The 17831-nt window shown below is 41.7% G+C and overlaps 1 protein-coding gene across 4 annotated transcripts in view; it reads right to left on the bottom strand.

Annotated features, from left to right (window-relative positions):
- Positions 1–17831, bottom strand: part of ptprr (protein tyrosine phosphatase receptor type R) — a 47603-nt gene that overhangs the window by 3435 nt on the left and 26337 nt on the right. Inside the window, exons 5-12 of one of the 4 annotated variants that reach the window (XM_046874251.1) lie at positions 11747–11857; positions 5952–6316; positions 4884–5073; positions 4581–4665; positions 2267–2346; positions 1710–1847; positions 1506–1616; positions 83–240 (exon numbers count right to left, since the gene is read on the bottom strand). In XM_046874251.1, coding sequence (XP_046730207.1) covers positions 83–240; positions 1506–1616; positions 1710–1847; positions 2267–2346; positions 4581–4665; positions 4884–5073; positions 5952–6316; positions 11747–11857 — 1238 coding nt within the window. Of the gene's footprint in view, positions 1–82; positions 241–1505; positions 1617–1709; positions 1848–2266; positions 2347–4580; positions 4666–4883; positions 5074–5951; positions 6317–10937; positions 11222–11253; positions 11510–11746; positions 11858–17831 lie in introns of those variants that run through there. The other 3 variants (XM_046874253.1, XM_046874254.1, XM_046874252.1) reach the window with 3 other exon arrangements.

The following is a 17831-nucleotide window of genomic DNA, read 5'->3' as shown; positions in this document are numbered from 1 at the left end:
TTTACATGCTTAGGGATCCCTCTGATCAAATAGGAAAGTCCCTCGACTGCTTTCTCACAGATTTCACTCTAAAGTCATGTACCTGCAGTGAACAATGATGGGGCCATGAGATTCCGAAGCTTCTCTGCTTTTCTCCACATCGGTCATGAGCTCCAGAAGAGGCCCCACGCTCTCCGGGGTTTTATGATCCGGCCATGAAGTGTACCAGTAATGCTGGACCTTACGACTTTTTCCTGCTTGCTGAAATGTGAAAAGAGTTTGAAAGAACATGGACTGTAATTTGGGCTTCCTGAGCAAGAGTTTTAAATCGATTTAATAGAGATACCAGAATAAAAATCAGTGCATTTAAATTATAATACAAAACCATATTTCAATACTGTGTCTTATTCCTGATGCCTATATACCAGCAAATTTCAAAACTAAGTAATAATCCAGGCCTAGGAATTGGTACACAGTTTTAATGTACGATGTGGAGGTAAATAAGCAGCTGATGCAAAGCAGAGGGCTTTAAAATGGCGCAAGGAATCGCACCCAGTCATGGATTATCCCGATGGTCACTTTCCAGCTTTGGAAAGTTCAAGCTGTCATTGGTGTTTGTCATGGAAAAAAACGCTTACTGTTTGGTCTTTTTATATGCAGTTTTGTCGGATCCAGATCTCTGCGTGGTATCAAAAGTTTCGAGACTCACTCTGTTTACAAGAAAGTACTTTATTTATCTATGTTCACATACTAACACCTTCAAAATAGTCCCCTTGCACCGTGATACAGCAGTCCCAGCGTTTCTGACACTCCTGGAATGTGTCGCGAAGTCCGCAGGAGTAGGTGAGATCATATTAAATGCTCTCCGACAATCATCATGCGCGAGTTGCTGAATAGTTTAGACATTTTCGGGGGTTAAGCTCATCAAAGGTCTTCCTGATCTTGCGTCGTCTTTCAACTATTTTCTTCCACTGTTAAAGCGTGTACCACTCAAAACACTTAGAAAGACATTGGCGTATGTCAAACGTGAGTCACGTCAGATGTCTCTGTAGCAGATTTGCCCAGTTTCATGTGGAATTTCACGTTTGCTTGCTTGCCATTATGGAATCGCAAACGTGGTAATGCATGTGGTCAAAATAGCACCAGTTTGCACCAGTAGTCTCGAAACTTTTTGATACACAATCCAGACAAACAGAATAAACCTGGAAAAAATCTCAAATATCATTGTAGGTGATTTGAAATCAGCTTGTTTTTGGGGTTTTTTATAAATTGTTGGAATTTTGATTGGAAGATTGTGTGTTCAAATCTCAGCACCACCAAACTGCCACTGCTGGGTCCTTAAGCAAGGCCCTTATAAAAAGGAGCATTTATTCCCGTTATATACTATGAGATTACAAACCAACACAGAATATATGGCTAATCACAGCGACTAAAAATCTTATAAAATATCCAGCACTGAGAACGTAACAAAGACGAAGACCTCATTTCAACAACGCTTAATACGAACCACAAGAAGAGTTTCATACTTTGAGTGTGAGCGTACGGACGGTGTAATGCTCACATTCCCTGACACCGTTGACGAGGACCTCGACCTTGCCGTAAATGCCTCGTTTTTCCGGCCAGTACAAGACGCATTTCTGCAATGGGAAAGACAACATTTCAAGCGTGAACAACGTTCGTTATTTCGTATTTTCTAAGGAGAAAAAAAAAGATCGATCACATCGCATTACCTCATTCTTCTCTTTCAGCTTGGTGATCATGACAATGATGGGCGACTCCTCTTGCCAGGCCATCTGCCAGAAGTCGTTTACGGTGTTGATCATAGGACCTTGCGTTGCAATAAACGATTTCTCGTGTCCGAGGTAACCCTTTGGGTATGAGGAAAAAAAACAATGACTAGCATTATTAGACAGGTGTTTTTTTGCACGGCTCGGACCTGTTGTTTATGTAACATGAACAAAACTGTATTGATCCCTGATACTCTATGTACAGAAACACAACCATCCCTATGTTTATTCTTATAACAAGCCCATTTATTAGTTTCTACTAATTGAAATGATCCAGTAAGTGCTCAATTCTATGGACCAGTCTGCTGTGAGCAATGCTGGACAATATGGCATCACAATGATTGGAAAAATCTGACTGATAGAAACCACTGTATGGAAGGCCAAATGTTCACACAGGTTCCTAAGAACCTCCAGCTATTTTTTTTTCCCAAATAAATATCGACTACCATTTTGCCCAAAAAACAAAAGGCAAATTCTAATCGCAGATGTTCGTGGCTTACTCGGATAAAGTTGGCGTTTATGTAGCTGCTGAGGGGATCACAGCTATTCCTGTTTTTCAGGAGGACTCGGGAGTGTTGATCTGCAAACAGAGACATAATATGAACCTTTATAAGTTTTATAATTTTTTTTTCATTATGTAAAAATGTCTCAACGCAAAAATTGGGATAACACAAATGTTAAAATTCTTTAAATCGAAATAATTAAAGAAATTATTTTATTTAAATCCTGAACTTTCATGATACTAATTCAGTGGCCCATAAATTGCTCAGTGTAGCATGTGATTTAGAATGTGGGGGGTGCAATTGATGAAGGGAAAAGTAGCTTTGTGACTTTGATCTTTGTACACTTTCTTTCCAAGAGTGCTTCCTGTTGTACAGTGTGGTCTAAAAGTCTGAAAATCGTTGTTGCCATTACAGCGAAAAGTGGACAAACTAGTGTACTTAAAACCCAAACCTGTTCCAGCATGACAATGCCCCCATACACAAAGCCATATCTCTATTAGGATATGCTTTAATGGGTTGGACTGGAAAAGCTTGAGTGGCCTCAATGATCTCTAGAGCTATGAACCTTAATGTTATGAATTGCAATGCTGACTGCACCCCAATTACCTTCCATCAGTACCCCAAATTTACTAAAGGCCTCATGGCTTAATCTACACAAAATCTAGTAGAACATCTTTCCAGAAAAATAAAGTTTATTATAAGGGCAAATGGCGACTAAATGTGGAATCACCTTTAAAGCCTATAAAGCCAATAAAGAAGCAAACATACAAGAATATAAAGGAAGTTCTCTAGGGAGGAGTCTCTCAACAAATGACAGGAAATGACTCAGTGGTGCTCTCTCAAATGTAAGCAATCATCCACAGAAAAGTGTATACACACACATACACCACATACACACTGATAGTGTTTAATAATAAAACCTGGTTGGACCCCACGGTCGGCTCCAGTCCATTCCTACAGTAATGTTTCATTTCGAGAGTTTGAAATGTTGGTTCCCTCTTGACTGCACTTAATCAAGCATTCTGGAGAAGCGGAAGGAATCCTGCCTTGGATATATTGATAAGCGAACTCCTCCCATGCCTGCTCGGTGCAAGAATTTGTTCCCAAAACAGGAAACCATTAGCAGTTGAGCGCTCCAGCCAGGTTACATAAAGCAACAAGGATCGTTTCATGCACGAGAGCCTCTGAGAACAAGCTGTTCCTTCGTCTGATTGCTTTGTCTGAGAATGTGATGGAGGGAAGAGCCATTTAACCCCTAAGACCTCCATGTCCCGAGCCAACAGAGAGAAGTCAGCGCTTCCTCTGTAAATCTGGCTTATGAGACGGGAAGTGACGGAGAGGCAGGAAAACCAACGTACAATCATAAGATCATTCGTATCGGTGACCTTTGCTAACTTTGAGCCATAATCCCCTAGATGTCATGTCAGGACAGGGATGAGGTGTAACGCATGTCCGAGAGCATTTCCTTCCGCTGGAGGTGTTTCAATCAAATTCAGTATCAACATTTATACATCCTCGAGGTATTAAAACCCAGCATGAGGCCCTCAAGTTACTGAGTTGCTGGTACCCCCTGGTACTTCCTATGAGTTGCTGGTACCCCCTGCTACTTCCTTTGAGCTGCTGGTACCCCCTTTATGCTTCCTATGAGTTGCTGGTACCACGTCATGCTTTCTATGAGTTGCTGGAACCCCCTCATGCTTCCTATGAGTTGCTGGTACCCCTCATGCATCCTATGAGTTGCTGGAACCCCCTCATGCTTCCTATTAGTTGCTGGTACCCCTCATGCTTCCTATGAGTTGCTGGTACCCCGTCATGGCAAAACAATAACACACAATTTCCTATTAAACGGCGTCTATCAAGAGACGGTCAAAAATTATTGTACTGTGAGCCTAATATCTTGTTGCCCAACTTTGGCGATCACTGCAAACAACCGATTTCTGTAGCTCTCACTAAGAGTTCCGCACCTGTCTACAGTTAGTCTGATCCACTCTTTATGAGCAAAGCCACTTTAAATTTCTCAGGGTTCAGGCACGCCTTCACCAGACTGCATATATCAACTCTTTTGGTAGATGTTGGGAGTTCCATAGCTGTAAGTTTTGAGACATTATCCTGTTCAAGTCCCATGAGCTGCAGCTGAGTATTATGTATTTGTATCTCTCTGCCATGATAATGCAGTACACGCAACACCCACTGTGTATGAGTAGATACTATGTGGATGATGATGATGGTGATGATGATGATGATGATGATGATGATGATGATGATGATTTGGGAGGAGGGGAGGGTTGGAATATGGGTGCACAGTACTTACTTGGCAAAATGGTCTTGTATCTGTTTTTGGTCCCAAGACTTGGAATGTCCAGGTCCTTTGGATCAACAAAGTTCATTGGAATTTCCTGAAAGAGGAAAAAAAAATGTGTAAGATACATATGTAAGATACATAAAATGGGGAGACATGGATGAGACAAGGGAAAGTAGGGTGAGATGGAGTGATACAGCGTAAGAGAAGGGGTTAAAAGTTTGCTGGAGAGGGTAGCACTACCTCCCTAAAAGGAACCACTGCAGAGTGTGATATCTGTGCATGTCTGAGCAAGCGGTTTGTCGATGGACTTACAGCAAACTCGGCATGCAGGGCCTGCGTGTTGAGAGCGGCATCTCGGAGCTGCTGGCGTGTGAGGACTCGAGTGGCCGACTGCAGGTACTCCTGGGCCACTCGCTCGCGAGGAGTGTTTACGCCAGAGTTCAAAGGCTCCACCGAGCCAAGCGAACTCATATCCAGCACCAAGGAAACGTTAGAGCCACGTCTGCACATGCATGCAAAAATAGAACAAAATTTTATTAACCACAAACACACACACACACACACACACACACACACACACACACACACACACACACACACAGCTGTTAGAGAGATGGAAGCTTTTAGAAATGCCTGTTTACGCTTGAAAAAAAAAAAAAAAACAATCCTTTCCACAAAACGAGCTAGCAATTAGTGAGTAGCAAGAAGCTTTTTTTGTTTATTTTTTGTTAGAAAGAAAGAAAGATAGAAAAAAAGATAGAAACAAAGAAAGAAAGAAAGAAAGAAAGAAAGAAAGAAAGAAAGAAAGAAAGAAAGAAAGAAAGGAAAAAATAAAAAATAAAGTAAGAAAGGAAGAAAGAAAAAAAGAAAGAATAACAATTTTGTTCTCAAAGTTCTAGTCTGAAATGATGGGATGCTAGTTTGAAATGATGGGATACCAGTCTGAAATTATTCAACCTAGCATCCAATTATTTCAGACTAGCATCCAATCATGTTGGTGTGTTTTTTGAACATATCATTCCACATTTAGTCCTCATTTGCTCTAATAATAACCATCACTCTTCTTGGAAGATGTTTCAATATATTTTCTGTTGATTTCTTCTCAGTCAGCCGCAAGGGTGTTGGTAAAAGCAGGTACTAATGGAAGTGAGGTGAGGAGGCCTGGTGTGTACCTAGCGCTCAATTTATTGGGTTTCATATTCTATAGGGTTTTTAACTTTATAGCAGGCCACTTAAGATCTTCCACATTATCAAACCCAAGAAATGCAGATCTTCATGAAGCTGGCTTTGTACACGGGGTACCATCATGCTGGAACAGGTTTTGGGTCTTCTATTTAAAGTAAAGGGAAAATGTTGTATACAAAATGTGTAGCCCCTCACCTCTCTTGCAGACCGGCAGCAGACTTCATCCTGAAAGGCGACGGGCTGGAGGACAGGCAGGGTTTGAATTCAGCCACAGGGGGGCATGGGGGGTACTGAAACTCAGACGTGGAGGCACCAGGGTGTGTGTTGTGTGTATGAGGTGTGCTGTGGTGGATCTGGGTGAAGGTAGTGGTGGTGGTGGTGGCGGTGGACAGGGCTGTGCTGGTTGCAGTGGTGCATGCAGGTTTTGGGGCAGGGCAAGCCTGCACCATGCTGCTGGTGAGGGTCAGGGGCGGCTGGGTGGCATGCACAGACACAGATACACCCAGCCCCTTTAGCTGCCTGTCTGCAAACTCAACCTTCTCCTTGAGTCGGTAAAGCACCTGAGGGGAAAAAAACAAAGAAACCAGAGCTTAGACAAGCGTCTGAATTCATGCTTGAATCTGATTGGTCAGGAAATTACTCACTTGTCTCTGCAGACATTCTGCAACACAAATCTAATTCTATATTTTTTTGACTGTCAGTTTCTTCTACCTGTCTAACTGTATATATGTCTGTCTATATGTCTAAATGTCTGTCAGAGTGTCTGTTTGTCTGTCAGTCTAACTGCCTGTCATCCTTCAAGGATCTGAATTCATGCTTCAATCTGATTGGTCAGAAGGTTACTCTATATATATATATATATATATATATATATATATATATATATATATATATATATATATATATAGTTGTTTGTCTGTGTAATCATCTGTCTGTCTGTCTGTCTGTCTGTGTAGCTGTCTGTCTAATTGCCTGTCTATTTGTAAGGCTAACATTCTGCCAGTCTGTCTGTTAGTGTAAGTGTCTGTCCGCCATACATTATATCTTTCTGTCTGTTTATCTGTTAATCTAGCTGTCTGTCTCACTTTCTGTCTAACTGTCTGTCTGTGTAACTATCTGTCATTCCAGTTTTCTGTCTGTCTAATTGTCTGTCTGTTTTTCTCTCTGTCAGTCTAACATTTTGTCAGTCTGTTTGTCAGTGTGTCTGTCTTTTTGTCTGTTTGTCTGTCAGTCTAGCTGTCTCTCTCTCTTTCTGTCTGTCACTCAGTCTTTCTTTAAAGCTTCTGAAATCATGCTTCAATCTGATTAGTCAGCAAGTTACAGTAGATTAACCGCACAGATTGGAAATCATGAAAGGCTCACATGAATGTGTTTCTATAGTAACAGCTCATACATGGGGACATGCCACATGAACTAAACCTAATAATGCACAGATTTAAAATAAATAATAATAATTTAAAAAAAAATTACGAAGGAGTCTCCAGTGTCTTTTTATGAGAGAGAAAGAGAAAGAAAGATAAGAAAGAAGTGAGGAAATGACTGTTTATTGCAGACATGTTGAACGAAGCGAGGACAGGAACTAACTCGCCTCTCTTTAGACTCAATGCACTCCCTGCTCCAGACGTATATACATTTTCTATCTATCTATCTATCTATCTATCTATCTATCTATCTATCTATCTATCTATCTATCTATCTGTCTGTCTGTCTGTCTGTCTGTCTGTCTGTCTGTCTGTCTGTCTGTCTGCTTTCAGTCTAACTGTCTGACTAACTGCTTTTTGTCTATTTAAATTTCGACGTGTCTACCTCTTTGTCTAACTGTATATATGTCTGTCTAATTCTATTTATCTTTATCTTTGTTTTATTTGTCTGTCAGTCTGTCTGCCAGCATTTTTGTCTGCCTGGCTGTCAGTCTATCTGTCTTTCTAACTGTCAGTCTGACTAACTATCTTTCAGTATGTCTGTCAATCTAGCTGACTAGTCTGTATAATCTGTTTGTAAGTATGTCTAACTGTTGCCTGTATGTTATTCTTTCTGTCTGTCAGTCTGTCTATTTGTCTGTCTATTTTTTTTTTTTTGCAAGTCATGATTGCTGTCTGTTTGTCAACCTGTCGTTCTGTCCAATCTGTCTTTCTGTCCTATCTGTCTAACTGTCTGTCTGTCTAACTATCAGTCTAGCTCACAGTCTGTCGATCAGAAAGTTTGTTTGTCTGCTGCCTATCATCATTTATCAAGATTAATTCGTTTTCTTTTCTCAAACCAATCAATGTACAAATGACGTAATGGAACAAATGACGGTGTCTGTTTAGAGTTTGCGGTTTGAACAGCAGACGCAAAGAAGATATGATGAAAGCCATAAAAGCCACGCTAAACGAGGAAGCGCTGATGTTTCAGTGAATTACTGTGTTCCTGTGTGTACGTGACAAATATACCATGAGTGACTTATTGATGGATAGTAGGACTTCCAGTTGCTGTTTATACTCTATAGCTTGGCAACTCTTTTGCATGTGGCATGAGTTGTGTATCAATGTTATATATAAAAATAAAACGAATCGAATTTTCTAAAAGCAGATATTAGTCTCAGCAACAAATCATGTCTATTTAGACAAATGGATGGAAGTGTTGAGTGACAATCCGTGGTCTAAAGTGGTACAATTGCCGCCATCTTGTGGTAACAAGAACCCCACATACCGGTCATAATATTAAAACCACGTCTCTGATATTGTGTATCTCCTTGTGCCTCCAAAACAGCTCTAATCTACTGAAGCCCGGACTCCACAAGCCATATCAGGGTGTGCTGTAATATCTAGCACCAAGGGATTAAAAGCAATTCTGTAAAATTCAAGGTGGAGTCTCCAGAACATAGATGCTCAACCATGCTCTTCAAACCATTCATGAACAATGTTTACAGTTAAGGGAACATTGCCATTAGGGAACATCAATGAAGCAGTGAACCTGCTATCAAAGAAATATTCATGTGAAAACCAAGATCCAAAAATCTCCAAAAATGTCGCACTGCCTCCACCAATCCTCCTTTTTCCCAACGTTCATCCTGGTGCCATCACTCAAATGCCCATTGAAGGCGCTTTATGTGGTGTACGGGAGTCAGCGTTGGTACTTTGCAGGTACTATACACTCCAATCTGAGATGCACCGTGTGTTCTGACACCTTTCTATAATATTCTGCAAGATCATCTGTGGAATTGGGCCAGATATCCTTCACTCCGCTAGCACATCACTGAGCCTTGGGTGTCCATGGCCCTGTCACTATTTCACCGGTTGTACCTCCATGGATACTAATCGCTGCATACTAGTCCATGTCTACTCTGTTAGATGTGCTCTGATCCAGTCGGCTAGACGTCACAGTCACTCAGATACCCATTGTTCCTGCTTCCAACACATCAACTTTGACACCTGGCCACATGATATATCCCATCCATTTACAGCTGCCATTGTAGCGATATGTTCTGTTACATAACGATGCATCATGACACAAATACAAAGTATCTCACAAAAGTGAGTACACCCCTAAGACTTAGGGACTTGATTGTCATTGTAGTGATACAACAAAATTAGTTTGGCAGCTCTCAGAGACCAGAAAATGTAAGAGTAACAAATAAATAAACAAAAGATAATATAAAATAGAATAATACGAAGTATGTGATAATATGTACAATGATATATACATGCAGTGGAACTCGGATCTTGAAGGAAGTGCAAACAGTGCAAACGTGATTGTCAGAATACAGGAAATATTTCACAAGTTATACTGCGAACTAATAATTAAATTGTAATAATAATAAAAACACATCACCCCTCACATTTAAGCAACCATTTAGCAATAGACGCTTTTCCAAGTAGAACCTCTGAAAAACCTTTCAAAATCTTGGAAAACCTCTGAATGACCGTGCTATCTGTACTGTAACTCAGTTTGAGGGCGTAAGCGATCTTCTTACAGCCTCGGGCATCTTCGCGGAGAGCAAAACTTTCTTTCGGCTTCTCCCATTAGGGGTCGCCACAGCGGATCATCCGCATGTTTGATTTGGCACGTTTTTATGCTGGATGCCCCTCCGAACGCAACCCTCCCTATTTATCTGGGCTTGGGACCGGCACCAAGAGTGGCTGGGGTTGGTTCCCTGACAGGGGCTTGAACCCGGGCCGCAGGGGTAAGAGCACCGCATCCTAACCACTAGACCACCAGGGACCCCTAGCAACAGTTCTAATTCTCAAATCCTCAGAGAGTCTTTAACATGTACCATGTTGAACATCCAGTGGTCAGTATGAGAGAATTGTTACACACATACACACATTTGGATTTTTTTAATAGCAGTTGATGAGTTGAAAACCACTTCCGCATCAGCTCGAGTACGTGATCTTTAGAGCTTCTAGCTTTCCATTGAGACACACTGATGAGGCAACCCATGACCTGGCGCAAGCCTCAGAAAGACGGGTTTTTAAAAATGAAATGAAATGCAAAATAGAAATGCAAAATATGGACAAAAGTATCAGGATATCTGTCTTCCCCAGCCAGAAACTTGAAGGCACACAATTTTTGATGCCTTTGGATACGCTTGCAGGAGATTTTCACCTTTATTTCAACTAGGAGACCCAAACAAAGTGCACAAAACCGGCTCCATGAAGACATGGGCTGGAGTTGAAGATCTTTAGTGGCCTGCTGGAAACCATATCGAACAACTATGGGAGGAATCTTTCACACTGACTGCACCTCATCATCTGACTTTACTAAGACCCTTGTGGCTCAAACGAGCACAAACCTTCGTAAAATCTAGTGGAACATCTTCCCAGAAGATGCGCTGGAGGTTGAAAGCACATGATCAGATGTTCATAAACTTTTGTCTATAGAATATTAAAAATTCTTCTCGTAATGAGGAACATTTCATAACGTTTCCTTTATATTTTTTTGCGTAACACATCATAGATAACATAACCAATGGCTTTCCATATTTGCGTTCATTCTCGGTTGGAAAGATTTCACGCAGAACATGTTGAAGAACGTAACGTTCCAAGATGAAGAACTTTGTCCCAAAATAGGACAATCTTCTCAGAGTTACATATGGTGTGTATTTCTGTATGTGTGTGTGTGTGTGTGTGTGTGTGTGTGTGTGTGTGTGTGTGAAATGTAGAAGAATATTTCTACCAATAGCCATGAATCAGTTCTTACCTCAGTGAACAGCTCCCTGACCTGGATTCATCTCTAGTGTCAAAATGCAGAGTGAGATTGAAGGAGGAAAAAAAAAAAAGAAAAAGAAAACGAGTGCCGCGTTAAGCTCATTTCTTACTTTTGATTGGCTTAGCGATCTCGGCCTAACGGGGGAGCAGGTGAGCGTTTGACTCTAATGTCATCATACAAGTTCATTAAGACAGACTGGAAGAAAAAAAGAGAGAGAAAGGCAGAGAGAGATATGGAGAGAGAAAGATAAACAGGGAGGAAGAGAGATGTCACATCGGACACGCCGAAATTAACGAGCTTTACTCACTTCATCACTTGAAAGCACGCAACCGCTAACTTCCTCTCTCACTCTTTTTTCTCCCTCTCTCTCTGTCTCTCTCTCTTTCACTCTCTCAAGTACAACCACACGTTTCCTTTTTCACTTTCTCACAGTCTCTCACCCTCGCACTCCTCCTCTATCTAAAGCTCCTCCTTATTCCCTCACCACCACCCCCCTCTTTACTTCTCTCTTTATTAATTTTCTTTTTTTTGAACAGGTGATGCACATTCGAGAACGCGACCTCGTTCGGATCTTCTGGAAAGTTCCTTCAGTGACAGACACGTTATTTATGTGAAGAAGCAGGAAGTGGTGAAGGTGTGAGGGCGTGGGTGGACACTCATCGTCTTAGGCAACAGCTTTCTTGAGGCCACACACACACACACACACAAGCTTCAACATGGCCTTATTTAATGCAACCCTCAATCCTTATTACATGTTAAGTGTGTATAATAAAAAAAAACTAAAAAAAACAGAAGCCTACCATTAAACAGGTGACGACGATGACAAAGATCGTGAGGAAGATGACCACCATGTAGAAGCCCTCGTTGCTCCACACTTTGTCCCTCTCATGCTGGCCTTGAAGCACGTTCTTCTACATGAGGAACATTTAGAAGAAAACACACATCAATCTTCCACGCCATCATTTGTATCTCCGAATGTGAGCACGAGCAAGCCTGAAACTAGTCCAGACACGGGTGGATCCCCCCGAGCCCGGACTCGCAAACTCACTCACACTCTCGCTCACACACAAAAAAAAATGCGTATTTGTGTTGTGTGTGTGTGTGTGCAGGTGATGCAGGAGAGACAGATTTCTTCTGACAAGGAAGCTCACTCCACCCCTTGGGCCTGCCCACACACCACACACCCACCCACACACACACACATGCACACGCACACACACACACACACACACACACACACACACACACACAGCTTAACCTGAATACACACTAAGCACTTCTGAACCCCAAAACAGAGCTACAATTGCGTGTGTTCTTTAAAACACACATCCCCTCTCTGACACAAACATCCACACACACACCTTAACCAGCAAATAAAATACACACAGTAACCTGCACACACACACACACACACACACACACACACACACACAGACAGCCCAGTTTGTTTTGAACCGCAAAACAGAGCTACAATAGCATGTGTGTGTGTGTGTGTGTGTGTGTGTGTGTGTGTGCTGGACACACAATTATCGGCCACACCATCATCATCAAGCGATAACCTCCGCACGTGATTGCTTGTTGTCAGAAATGGAAAAGCGTCATGCTTGCACCTTTAGCTGAATGTTTGCTAGCAGATGACTAGCGAACCACAAGCCATGACTTCTCTCTTAACATGAAAACAGAGAACGAGTGAAAACGAGTTTGTGGACACCTCAAAATAAGCTTCTCAGCTGCTTTTTTGAACGTCCCATTCCTCATTCAGTCCTTTGGTTCGTGGAGATTTCTTCTCATTTAGCCATAAGGGTGGCAGGTTTTGGGTTTTCTAGTGCAAATAAATGGAAAAACCCCTGCAAATGCATTTAAAGACGTCTTATACCACTGTTTGCTTCAGATTTTTGTGGAAAAGTAGGGTGTCCCAATACTTTGGTCCATATAGTAAAAATCTGGCACCAAATCTGGCACTGCAACTATTCTGACCACTTATGACTGTAGTTTTTTAGTTTGAAATTCTTTGCATTTTATATATACAGTGCCCTTCACAATTATTGGCACCCCTGTTTAAGATGTGGTCGTGGACTTAAAAAAATTCTCCTTTTTTTTTAAAACAACATAGAACCCAAATGCAAAAAAAGAGAAAAATCCAACCTTTTATTTAAGTACATTACTTTGGTGGTAAAAAAATCACATATTTAGAAAAAAAAAAAACTTGAAATCATGTGTGCCACAATTATTGGCACCCCTGATGTTAATACTTTGTACAACCTCCTTTTGCCAACAAGACAGCACTTAATCTCCTCCTATAACATTTCACAAGATTGGAGAACACAGAGAGAGGATTTTGACCATTCTTCTTTGCACAATCTTTCTAGATCATCCAGTGTCCTGGGTCCTCTCATATGCACTCTTCTCTTTAGCTCGCCCCACAGGTTTTCGATTGGGTTGAGGTCTGGGGACTGAGATGGCCATGGGAGGACCTTGAGTTTGTGACTGCTGAACCACTTTTGTGTAGATTTTGCCACATGTTTTGGATCATTATCCTGCTGAAAGACCCAATGACGACCCATCTTCAGCTTTCTGGCAGAGGCCATCAGGTTTTTATTTAAAATATCCTGGTACTTCAAAGCGTTCATAATGCCATGCACCTAACAAGGTTCCCAGGGCCTTTGGAAGAGAAACAGGCCCACAGCATCACAGATCCTCCACCATACTTCACGGTGGGCATGAGGTGCTTTTCGGCATACTCATCTTTTGTTTCGCCAGACCCACTTAGAGTGTTTGTTGCCAAAAGCTCAATCTTAGTCTCATCTGACCAAAGCACACGATCCCAGTTGAAGTCCCAGTACCGCTTAGCAAACTCCAGGCGTTTACGTTTGTGAGTGTTAGTGAGAAAAGGCTTTTTCCTTGCATGCCTCCCAAACAGCTTGTTGGCATGTAGAGAGCGTCTGATGGTTGTTTTGGAGACTCTGTGACCCCAAGATGCCACTCTTTGATGCAATTCTGTGATGGTGAGCTTGGGAAATTTTTTTACTTCTCTTACCATCCTCCTCACTGTGCGTTGTGGCAAGATAAACTTGGGACCTCTTCCAGCCTTGTTTGTCACTGTTCCAGTTGTTTTAAACTTCTTAATGATTCCTCTGACTGTAGATACCGGCAAGTTAAGGCGGTGGCTATTTTCTTGTAGCCATTGCCTGACTTATGAAGGTCGACACACATCTGCCTTACTTGAATGGTGTGTTCTCTTGTCTTTGCCATGTTGACAAATGGGTAAGAGAATTAGGCCTCTGTGTCACGTCATATTTATACCCCAGGAAACAGGAAATCATGAATTACTAATTAAAAGTCCCTAGATACCCTGACCAACCTTAGCAACTACAGAAAATATATAAAAAAAAAAAATTAAATTTTTTAGAGGAATTGTTAGGGGTGCCAATAATTGTGGGACACATGATTTCAAGTTTTTTTTTTTTTCTAAATGTATGATTTTTTTTACCACCAAAGTTATGTACTTAAATGAAAGGTTGGATTTTTCTCTTTTTTTGCATTTGGGTTCTATGTTGTTTTAAAAAAAAGGAGAATTTTTAGAAGTCCATGACCACATCTTAAACAGGGGTGCCAATAATTGTGGAGGGCACTGTAATAATGTACATTAAATAGTAGTATTAAAACTTCTCGCCCTCATCCAGTGTCATTTCTGTCATTCATGCAACTGAGCAGTTGAAGGTTTTGTTGGTGCTGGGATTTGAACTCACAACCTTCAGATCAGGAGCCAAATGTCTAAACTGCCGAGTTTAGACAAAAGAGCGCTTCCCTTTACATCCCTTTACATGGCACCAAGTAGTAGTAATAAAAGTAATAGTAAATTAGTACCGTATTTTCCGGACTATAAGTCGCTACTTTTTTCCCACGCTTTGAACCCCTTGGCTTAAACAACAAAGCGGGGATTTTTCCCGGGTTTTTCCCGGTTTCACAAACTTCAAGACAAAACACCGAGCCCCATAACATTAGACCAATGAAATTGCCGAATGGGTTCAGGTTAACCAATAAAACTCTTTATATTAAATCAAATGCGCTCCCACTGAATCGGGCCGCACCACATCATAAATATGGATGAGAAATAGTTGTGAAAGGAAGGAGGAAGACATGAACAATGACTTTCTTGGTAGGCTACTGTTTAGATACAAGCCGTGTAACAGACACTGTCTTTCATTAAAGCCTGTGTAAAGTTCATTAGTTTAAGTGTAGACACCTGCGGCTTATAGACAGGTGCAGCATATTTATGTTTAAAATAAAAATCTTTGCAAAAATCCGCGGGTGCGTCTTATATTTGGGTGTGCTTAATAGTCCAGAAATTACGGTAGTAGATTTTTGTTTTTAATAATATACTGTATTAATATAAAGTAATGAATTATTTTTGTAGTAATTTTTGTTTATTGGCATTTCTACTATACACAGTGGTACACAGTACACAGTAAAAAACAATACAACGTTTCTCCAGAACCCTGGTGCTACACTAAACAACACAGAGCTACAACACATAACATAAAGCTACATAAAGTTCATTGAGTGCAAACAGTGCAGACGAAAAACAGTACAGACAAACAGTACAGACAGACAGGCAACACAAGATAACACAAGACAGTGTGGGACAATACACATAACACAAGATAGCGCCGACCAGTAAACCTACTGTATACTCTGAATATACAGTATTGTGCAGAGGTATAAAAACTATAACTAAGAGTAAATATAAACCAACACAATGCAGTGCAAAAAACAGCAGTAGCAGCAGTCAAGAGGTGCAAAAATCAGCATGTTAACAGTGTAATACGGTCAAGTATAAATAATAAATAAATAAATGGGGGTGGAATGGATTGAGATGAGTAATTAGTGTGTGAAGAGTTTAGGTTGTACAGTTCGGTAACACACAGTTGAGTGAGTGTGTGTATGTGTGTGTGTGAGTTCCAGTTCAGTTCTGTGTATTGTGGAGCCTGATGGCTTGTGGGAAAAAGCTGTTACACAGTCTGAATGTGACGGCCGAATGCTTTCCTGATGGCAGGAGGGTGAAGAGAGTGTGTGTGGGGTGTGTGTGGTCGTCCACAATGCTTTTGGCTTTGCAGATGCAGCGTGTGGTGTAAATGTCCATGATGGGGAGGAGAGAGACTCCGATGATCTTCTTAGCTGTCCTCACTATCCTCTGTAGGGTCTTGTGATCCAAAACGGTGCAGTTCCCAAACCAGGCAGTGATGCAGTTGCTCAGGATGTTTTCAATGGTCCCTCTGTAGAACATTTATCAGGATGAGGGGGAGGGAGATTAGCTTTCCTCAGCCTTCTCAGGAAGTAGAGATGCTGCTGGGCTTTCTTGGTGATGGAGCTGGTAAGTGACCAGGTGAGGTTATCCGCCAGATGAACAACAAGGAACTTGGTGCTCTTGACGATCTCCAGTTAGGATCCATCAATGTTCAGTGGAGAATGTTCACTCTGTGTTCTCCTGAAGTCAACAACCATCTCTTTAGTTTTGTCGATGTTCAGAGACAGGTTGTTGGCTCCATACCAGGCTGTTAACCGTTGCACCTCCTCTCTGTATGCTGACTCGTCGTTCTTGCTGATGAGACCCACCACGGTCGTGTCATCAGCGAACTTGATGATGTGATTCGAGCTGTGCATTGCTACACAGACTGTGCATTGCTACACAGTCGTAAGTCAGCAGAGTGAACAGCAGTGTGCTGAGCACACAGCCCTTAGGTGCCCCAGTGCTCAGTGTGATGGTGCTGGAGATGTTGTTTCCAATCCGGACTGACTGAGGTCTCCCAGTCAGGAAGTCCAGGATCCAGTCACAGAGGGAGGTGTTCAGGCCCAGTAGGTTCAGCTTCTCAATCAGGTGCTGAGAAATGATCGTGTTGAATGCTGAGCTGAAGTCTATGAACAGCATCCATACATAAGAGTCCTTGTTGTGGGTGAGGTGGGTGAGGGCCAAATGGAGGGTTGTGGAGATGGCATTGTCTGTGGAGCGATTTGGATGATATGCAAACTGCATGGGGCCCAATGAGAGTGGAAGCTTGATGTGCCTCATGACGAGCCTCTCAAAGCACTTCATTGCGATGGGTGTGAGCACAACGGGACAATATTCATGAGGCAGGAGACAGTAGACTTCCTCGGCACAGGGACGATGGGGGTCGTCTTGAGGCACGTAGGAACAATGTTGATGCTCAGAGAGATGTTGAAGATGTCGGTAAAGACCACTAGCTGTTTTGCACATTCCCTGAGCACTATGCCAGGAACGTTGTGTGGTCCAGCAGACTTCCGTGGGTTAACTCTGCATAGAGATTTCCTCACTTCAACTGTGGTTAGAAAGAGCACCTGGTCACTGGGATGAGGGGTGGTCTTCCTCACCTTTACGTTGTTCTGTACCTCAAACCTCAGATTTTTAAATTTAGATTAATATTTTTTGCCCCACCCCAGACTGCCATTAGGTCTAATCTAACCACCCCACTGTACAAGATCTGACTATGCCCCACCTTAGTCTAACAGGGTTCAACTTTACTTTTCATAAAAATCTGATTTCAGCACAGCAGACAGTAGCATTTCCCAGAAGCCTCGGTGTAACTGTAGCTAAAGTCATTACCGAGGATGGAGGGGCGAATACTTATGCACCCGAAAAAAGTATTTTTTTTTTTCCATCTTATAAAGCTTCGTGCCAGGTGTCAACAGTAAAAAAACAACATAAATAATTCGGGTTTTTTTTATGTTTCCTTTATTAAAAATATCACTCTGAGCTGATTTACGGAAACATGCCGTAATAAAACAGAATCAGGAGAAATCTCAGCGTTTATGAGAAAAAAAAAAAAAAAAAGAAAAATTTTGCAAGCGAGCGTTCAGCGCTGGGGT

Source organism: Silurus meridionalis, chromosome 18 (assembly GCF_014805685.1).
Source record: "Silurus meridionalis isolate SWU-2019-XX chromosome 18, ASM1480568v1, whole genome shotgun sequence".
Taxonomy (NCBI): domain Eukaryota; kingdom Metazoa; phylum Chordata; class Actinopteri; order Siluriformes; family Siluridae; genus Silurus; species Silurus meridionalis.
Note: the sequence above shows the minus strand (reverse complement) of the source record. Positions and strands in the feature narration are given on the sequence as shown.